Source organism: Lithobates pipiens, unplaced genomic scaffold (genome assembly GCF_037356315.1).
Source record: "Lithobates pipiens isolate NorthernLeopardFrog02 unplaced genomic scaffold, aLitPip1_a1.2 Scaffold_341, whole genome shotgun sequence".
Taxonomy (NCBI): Eukaryota; Metazoa; Chordata; class Amphibia; order Anura; family Ranidae; genus Lithobates; species Lithobates pipiens.
In genome coordinates, this window is record NW_027507804.1 from 25,382 (window position 1) to 34,260 (window position 8,879).

General features: G+C 56.6%; 1 protein-coding gene across 1 annotated transcript in view; it reads left to right on the forward strand.

Moving 5' to 3' along the window:
• The window catches only part of LOC143955161 (elongator complex protein 5-like), a 29,371-nt gene extending 23,119 nt beyond the window's left edge, over window positions 1–6,252 (forward strand). Inside the window, 1 exon segment of the mRNA XM_077465254.1 lies at window positions 5,877–6,252. Coding sequence (XP_077321380.1) covers window positions 5,877–5,985 — 109 coding nt within the window. The 3' untranslated portion in view covers window positions 5,986–6,252.
• The last annotated feature ends 2,627 nt before the right edge of the window (window positions 6,253–8,879 follow it).

The following is an 8,879-nucleotide window of genomic DNA, read 5'->3' on the forward strand; positions in this document are numbered from 1 at the left end:
GGATTCTTGGGGTCACTGGGTGACGCTGGATTCTTGGGGGTTCTCTGGGGTCACTGAGTGACGCTGGATTCTTGGGGGGTCACTCAGTGACGCTGGATTCTTGGGGGTTCTCTGGGGTCACTGGGTGACACTTGGATTCTTGGGGGTTCTCTGGGGTCACTGGGTGACGCTGGATTCTGGGGGGTTCTCTGGGGTCACTGGGTGACGCTGGATTCTTGGGGGGTCACTTGGTGACGCTGGATTCTTGGGGGGTCACTTGGTGACGCTGGATTCTTGGGGGGTCACTGGGTGATGCTGGATTCTTGGGTCACTGGGTGACGCTGGATTCTTGGGGGTTCTCTGGATGACGCTGGATTCTCGGGGTGCTCTGGGGTCACTGAGTGATGCTGGATTCTCGGGGGGGGGGGGTGCTCTGGGGTCACTGGGTGACGCTGGATTCTTGGGGTGCTCTGGGGTCACTGGGTGATGCTGGATTCTCGGGTGCTCTGGGGTCACTGAGTGATGCTGGTTTTTCGGGGGGGGGTGCTCTGGGGTCACTGGGTGATGCTGGATTCTCGGGGTGCTCTGGGGTCACTGGGTGATGCTGGATTCTCGGGGGTTCTCTGGATGACGCTGGATTCTTGGGGTGCTCTGGGTGATGCTGGATTTTTGGCGTGCCCTGGGTGTCACTGGATTCATGGGGTGCTCTGCGGTCACTGGGTGACTTTGGATTCTCGGGGTGCTCTGGGGTCACTGGGTGACGCTGGATTCTTGGGGTGCTCTGGATGATGCTAGATTTTTTTTGGGGTGCCCTTGGGTCACTGGTTGACGCTGGATTCTTGGGGGGGGGGGGGGTCACTGGGTGTCACTGGATTCTTGGGGTGCTCTGGGGTCACTGGATTCTCGGGGGGGCTCAGGGGTCTCTGGGTGATGCTGGATTCTTGGGGTGCCCTGGGGTCACTGGGTGACGCTGGATTCTCGGGGTGCTCTGGGGTCACTGGATTCTGGGGGTGCTCTGGGGTCACTCAGTGACGCTGGATTCTTGGGGGTTCTCTGGGGTCACTGGGTGACGCTGGATTCTTGGGGTCACTGGGTGACACTGGATTCTTGGGGGTTCTCTGGGGTCACTGGGTGACACTTGGATTCTTGGGGGTTCTCTGGGGTCACTGGGTGACGCTGGATTCTTGGGGGGTCACTGGGTGACGCTGGATTCTTGGGGGGTCACTGGGTGACGCTGGATTCTTGGGGGTTCTCTGGGGTCAATGGGTGACGCTGGATTCTTGGGGTCACTGGGTGACGCTGGATTCTTGGGGGTTCTCTGGGGTCACTGAGTGACGCTGGATTCTTGGGGGGTCACTGAGTGACGCTGGATTCTTGGGGTGCTCTGGGGTCACTGGATTCTGTGGGTGTTCTGGGGTCACTCAGTGACGCTGGATTCTGGGGGTCACTGGGTGACACTGGATTCTTGGGGGTTCTCTGGGGTCACTGGGTGACACTTGGATTCTTGGGGGGTCACTGGGTGACACTGGATTCTTGGGGGTTCTCTGGGGTCACTGGGTGACACTTGGATTCTTGGGGGTTCTCTGGGGTCACTGGGTGACGCTGGATTCTTGGGGGGTCACTGGGTGACGCTGGATTCTTGGGGGGTCACTGGGTGACGCTGGATTCTTGGGGGGTCACTGGGTGACGCTGGATTCTTGGGGGGTTCTCTGGGGTCAATGGGTGACGCTGGATTCTTGGGGTCACTGGGTGACGCTGGATTCTTGGGGTCACTGGGTGACGCTGGATTCTTGGGGTCACTGGGTGACGCTGGATTCTTGGGGGTTCTCTGGGGTCACTGAGTGACGCTGGATTCTTGGGGGGTCACTGAGTGACGCTGGATTCTTGGGGTGCTCTGGGGTCACTGGATTCTGGGGGTGTTCTGGGGTCACTCAGTGACGCTGGATTCTTGGGGGTTCTCTGGGGTCACTGGGTGACGCTGGATTCTTGGGGTCACTGGGTGACGCTGGATTCTTGGGGTCACTGGGTGACGCTGGATTCTTGGGGGTTCTCTGGGGTCACTGAGTGACGCTGGATTCTTGGGGGGTCACTGAGTGACGCTGGATTCTTGGGGTGCTCTGGGGTCACTGGATTCTGGGGGTATTCTGGGGTCACTCAGTGACGCTGGATTCTTGGGGGTTCTCTGGGGTCACTGGGTGACACTTGGATTCTTGGGGGTTCTCTGGGGTCACTGGGTGATGCTGGATTCTTGGGGGGTCACTGGGTGACGCTGGATTCTTGGGGGGTCACTTGGTGACGCTGGATTCTTGGGGGGTCACTGGGTGATGCTGGATTCTTGGGGGTTCTCTGGGGTCACTGGGTGACGCTGGATTCTTGGGGTCACTGGGTGACACTGGATTCTTGGGGGGTTCTCTGGGGTCACTGGGTGACACTTTGATTCTTGGGGGTTCTCTGGGGTCACTGGGTGACGCTGGATTCTTGGGGGGTCACTGGGTGACGCTGGATTCTTGGGGGGTCACTTGGTGACGCTGGATTCTTGGGGGGTCACTGGGTGACGCTGGATTCTTGGGGGTTCTCTGGGGTCAATGGGTGACGCTGGATTCTTGGGGTCACTGGGTGACGCTGGATTCTTGGGGGTTCTCTGGGGTCACTGAGTGACGCTGGATTCTTGGGGGGTCACTGGGTGACGCTGGATTCTTGGGGTCACTGGGTGACGCTGGATTCTTGGGGGTTCTCTGGGGTCACTGAGTGACGCTGGATTCTTGGGGGGTCACTCAGTGACGCTGGATTCTTGGGGGTTCTCTGGGGTCACTGGGTGACACTTGGATTCTTGGGGGTTCTCTGGGGTCACTGGGTGACGCTGGATTCTGGGGGGTTCTCTGGGGTCACTGGGTGACGCTGGATTCTTGGGGGGTCACTTGGTGACGCTGGATTCTTGGGGGGTCACTTGGTGACGCTGGATTCTTGGGGGGTCACTGGGTGATGCTGGATTCTTGGGTCACTGGGTGACGCTGGATTCTTGGGGGTTCTCTGGATGACGCTGGATTCTCGGGGTGCTCTGGGGTCACTGAGTGATGCTGGATTCTCGGGGGGGGGGGGGGGGTGCTCTGGGGTCACTGGGTGACGCTGGATTCTTGGGGTGCTCTGGGGTCACTGGGTGATGCTGGATTCTCGGGGTGCTCTGGGGTCACTGAGTGATGCTGGTTTTTCGGGGGGGGGGGGTGCTCTGGGGTCACTGGGTGATGCTGGATTCTCGGGGTGCTCTGGGGTCACTGGGTGATGCTGGATTCTCGGGGTTCTCTGGATGACGCTGGATTCTTGGGGTGCTCTGGGTGATGCTGGATTTTTGGCGTGCCCTGGGTGTCACTGGATTCATGGGGTGCTCTGCGGTCACTGGGTGACTTTGGATTTTTGGGGTGCTCTGGGGTCACTGGGTGACGCTGGATTCTTGGGGTGCTCTGGATGATGCTAGATTTTTTTTTGGGGTGCCCTTGGGTCACTGGTTGACGCTGGATTCTTGGGGGGGGGGGTCACTGGGTGTCACTGGATTCTTGGGGTGCTCTGGGGTCACTGGATTCTCGGGGGGGCTCAGGGGTCTCTGGGTGATGCTGGATTCTTGGGGTGCTCTGGGGTCACTGGATTCTGGGGGTGCTCTGGGGTCACTCAGTGACGCTGGATTCTTGGGGGTTCTCTGGGGTCACTGGGTGACGCTGGATTCTTGGGGTCACTGGGTGACACTGGATTCTTGGGGGTTCTCTGGGGTCACTGGGTGACACTTGGATTCTTGGGGGTTCTCTGGGGTCACTGGGTGACGCTGGATTCTGGGGGGTCACTGGGTGACGCTGGATTCTTGGGGGGTCACTGGGTGACGCTGGATTCTTGGGGGTTCTCTGGGGTCAATGGGTGACGCTGGATTCTTGGGGTCACTGGGTGACGCTGGATTCTTGGGGGTTCTCTGGGGTCACTGAGTGACGCTGGATTCTTGGGGGGTCACTGAGTGACGCTGGATTCTTGGGGTGCTCTGGGGTCACTGGATTCTGGGGGTGTTCTGGGGTCACTCAGTGACGCTGGATTCTGGGGGTCACTGGGTGACACTGGATTCTTGGGGGTTCTCTGGGGTCACTGGGTGACACTTGGATTCTTGGGGGGTCACTGGGTGACACTGGATTCTTGGGGGTTCTCTGGGGTCACTGGGTGACACTTGGATTCTTGGGGGTTCTCTGGGGTCACTGGGTGACGCTGGATTCTTGGGGGGTCACTGGGTGACGCTGGATTCTTGGGGGGTCACTGGGTGACGCTGGATTCTTGGGGGGTCACTGGGTGACGCTGGATTCTTGGGGGTTCTCTGGGGTCAATGGGTGACGCTGGATTCTTGGGGTCACTGGGTGACGCTGGATTCTTGGGGTCACTGGGTGACGCTGGATTCTTGGGGTCACTGGGTGACGCTGGATTCTTGGGGGTTCTCTGGGGTCACTGAGTGACGCTGGATTCTTGGGGGGTCACTGAGTGACGCTGGATTCTTGGGGTGCTCTGGGGTCACTGGATTCTGGGGTGTTCTGGGGTCACTCAGTGACGCTGGATTCTTGGGGGTTCTCTGGGGTCACTGGGTGACGCTGGATTCTTGGGGTCACTGGGTGACGCTGGATTCTTGGGGTCACTGGGTGACGCTGGATTCTTGGGGGTTCTCTGGGGTCACTGAGTGACGCTGGATTCTTGGGGGGTCACTGAGTGACGCTGGATTCTTGGGGTGCTCTGGGGTCACTGGATTCTGGGGGTATTCTGGGGTCACTCAGTGACGCTGGATTCTTGGGGGTTCTCTGGGGTCACTGGGTGACACTTGGCTTCTTGGGGGTTCTCTGGGGTCACTGGGTGATGCTGGATTCTTGGGGGGTCACTGGGTGACGCTGGATTCTTGGGGGGTCACTTGGTGACGCTGGATTCTTGGGGGGTCACTGGGTGATGCTGGATTCTTGGGGGTTCTCTGGGGTCACTGGGTGACGCTGGATTCTTGGGTCACTGGGTGACGCTGGATTCTTGGGGGTTCTCTGGGGTCACTGGGTGACGCTGGATTCTTGGGGGTTCTCTGGGGTCACTGAGTGACGCCTGGATTCTTGGGGTGCTCTGGGGTCACTGGATTCTCGGGGGGGGGGTGCTCTGGGGTCACTGTGTGACGCTGGATTCTCGGGGTGCTCTGGGGTCACTGGATTCTCGGGGTGCTCTGGGGTCACTGGGTGACACTGGATCCTTGAGGTTCTCTAGGTGTCACTGGATTCTCGGGGTGCTCTGAGGTCACTGGATTCTCGGGGTGCTCTGAGGTCACTGGATTCTCGGGGTGCTCTGGGGTCACTGGATTCTCGGGGTGCTCTGAGGTCACTGGATTCTCGGGGTGCTCTGGGGTCACTGGGTGACACTGGATTCTTGGGGACGGGAGTCTGGCAGAGAGGACACAGGTGAGTGAGCACTGTGGTGGGGGGAGGGGTCCACAGAAGTCTAGAGATGGTCTTCACTCACACCAGCCACACATCCATTCACAATTTTAAGCAATGCCAATCAGTAGAAACGACTCATGACTGGCTGGCCAGTGATCGGGAGAGCTGTCTTCTGATTGGTTGGGGTGTCAGTGGTCTGGGTGAAATTCAGCAGCGTCATCTGCCCTGTCACTGGATCCCGGAGGAGGCTCATGTAATAGAGGAAGTGCCCTAATGAAGAGGTCAACTGATATTGATCCCATCCCCCGTTCATCATCTCTTTATCTTCCATAATACACAGATAGTGTCCCCCTCCACCTTCCCTGATTGGATATGTTTCCCTTCCGTACCCCCCAATCCCCCCCCCCCCCACCTCCTGGAATGGAACGCCCTCCTTTCATGTTCTCTCTCTCTCTCTCTCTGTTACAGGAAGTCATCTCTTCTGCAAAGTTCCAGCAGCTCCGCCAAAATCTTCTACGATCCTGACCCCGGCGACGACCTGGATGAGGAGGATCCGGATGATGACCTGGATGTGTGACCCCGGCGACGACCTGGGGGTGTGTGATCCCGACCCCCGGCGGCGACCTGGGTGTGTGTGATCCCGACCCCCCGGCGGCGACCTGGGTGTGTGTGATCCCGACCCCCGGTGACGACCTGGGTGTGTGTGATCCCGACCCCCGGTGACGACCTGGGTGTGTGTGATCCCGACCCCCGGCGACGACCTGGGGGTGTGTGTGATCCCGACCCCCGGCGACGACTTGGATGCGTGTATATATTGTGTAAATAAAATGATTCCAAATTGTCAGAGGTGCTCTGGGATTTATTGGTCATTTATATAGATTTACTATTATAGTACAATTATAATCCTTCATTGGAAGGCAATATATCTGTTAGTAACGATCGAAGGAGAAGAATCCGATAGGCAGGAGGACACCTCAGATCACCTGCTGCTCCTCCGCTGACCTGAACTTCTTGATACAGAAGAATTATTCGGCATGCAAGGAAAACCCCCCACAGGTCACCTCAGGAGAAATACAGGCTGCTCTGGGAAAAAGTGTGGTTGTTTCAAGGAGCACAATACGGCAAAACTTTAACAAAAAGGTATCTCTGAGGACATCCTGAAGAGACAGTGCAGGTATCTCTGAGGACATCCTGAAGAGACAGTGCTGGTATCTCTGAGGACATCCTGAAGAGACAGTGCAGGTATCTCTGAGGACATCCTGAAGAGACAGTGCAGGTATCTCTGAGGACATCCTGAAGAGACAGTGCAGGTATCTCTGAGGACATCCTGAAGAGACAGTGCAGGTATCTCTGAGGACATCCTGAAGAGACAGTGCAGGTATCTCTGAGGACATCCTGAAGAGACAGTGCAGGTATCTCTGAGGACATCCTGAAGAGACAGTGCAGGTATCTCTGAGGACATCCTGAACAGTGCAGGTATCTCTGAGGACATCCTGAAGAGACAGTGCAGGTATCTCTGAGGACATCCTGAACAGTGCAGGTATCTCTGAGGGCATCCTGAACAGTGCCGGTATCTCTGAGGACATCCTGAACAGTGCAGGTATCTCTGAGGGCATCCTGAACAGTGCCGGTATCTCTGAGGACATCCTGAACAGTGCCGGTATCTCTGAGGACATCCTGAAGAGACAGTGCAGGTATCTCTGAGGACATCCTGAACAGTGCCGGTATCTCTGAGGACATCCTGAAGAGACAGTGCAGGTATCTCTGGGGACATCCTGAACAGTGCCGGTATCTCTGAGGACATCCTGAAGAGACAGTGCAGGTATCTCTGAGGACATCCTGAACAGTGCCGGTATCTCTGGGGACATCCTGAACAGTGCCGGTATCTCTGAGGACATCCTGAAGAGACAGTGCCGGTATCTCTGAGGACATCCTGAACAGACAGTGCAGGTATCTCTGAGGACATCCTGAACAGACAGTGCAGGTATCTCTGAGGACATCCTGAAGAGACAGTGCCGGTATCTCTGAGGACATCCTGAAGAGACAGTGCAGGTATCTCTGAGGACATCCTGAAGAGACAGTGCAGGTATCTCTGAGGACATCCTGAAGAGACAGTGCAGGTATCTCTGAGGGCATCCTGAACAGACAGTGCAGGTATCTCTGAGGGCATCCTGAACAGACAGTGCAGGTATCTCTGAGGGCATCCTGAAGAGACAGTGCAGGTATCTCTGAGGACATCCTGAAGAGACAGTGCAGGTATCTCTGAGGACATCCTGAAGAGACAGTGCAGGTATCTCTGAGGGCATCCTGAAGAGACAGTGCAGGTATCTCTGAGGACATCCTGAACAGACAGTGCCGGTATCTCTGAGGACATCCTGAGGAGACAGTGCCGGTATCTCTGAGGACATCCTGAAGGGACAGTGCAGGTGTCTCTGAGGACATCCTGAAGGGACAGTGCAGGTGTCTCTGAGGACATCCTGAAGGGACAGTGCAGGTGTCTCTGAGGACATCCTGAAGGGACAGTGCAGGTATCTCTGAGGACATCCTGAAGAGACAGTGCCGGTATCTCTGAGGACATCCTGAGGAGACAGTGCCGGTATCTCTGAGGACATCCTGAAGGGACAGTGCAGGTGTCTCTGAGGACATCCTGAAGAGACAGTGCAGGTGTCTCTGAGGACATCCTGAAGGGACAGTGCAGGTATCTCTGAGGACATCCTGAAGGGACAGTGCAGGTGTCTCTGAGGACATCCTGAAGGGACAGTGCAGGTGTCTCTGAGGACATCCTGAAGAGACAGTGCCGGTATCTCTGAGGACATCCTGAACAGACAGTGCCGGTATCTCTGAGGACATCCTGAACAGTGCAGGTATCTCTGAGGACATCCTGAAGAGACAGTGCAGGTATCTCTGAGGACATCCTGAAGAGACAGTGCAGGTATCTCTGAGGACATCCTGAAGAGACAGTGCCGGTATCTCTGAGGACATCCTGAAGAGACAGTGCAGGTATCTCTGAGGACATCCTGAAGAGACAGTGCAGGTATCTCTGAGGACATCCTGAAGAGACAGTGCAGGTATCTCTGAGGACATCCTGAAGAGACAGTGCTGGTATCTCTGAGGACATCCTGAAGAGACAGTGCTGGTATCTCTGAGGACATCCTGAAGAGACAGTGCAGGTATCTCTGAGGACATCCTGAAGAGACAGTGCAGGTATCTCTGAGGACATCCTGAAGAGACAGTGCAGGTATCTCTGAGGACATCCTGAACAGTGCAGGTATCTCTGAGGACATCCTGAAGAGACAGTGCAGGTATCTCTGAGGACATCCTGAACAGTGCAGGTATCTCTGAGGACATCCTGAAGAGACAGTGCAGGTATCTCTGAGGACATCCTGAAGAGACAGTGCAGGTATCTCTGAGGACATCCTGAAGAGACAGTGCAGGTATCTCTGAGGACATCCTGAACAGTGCAGGTATCTC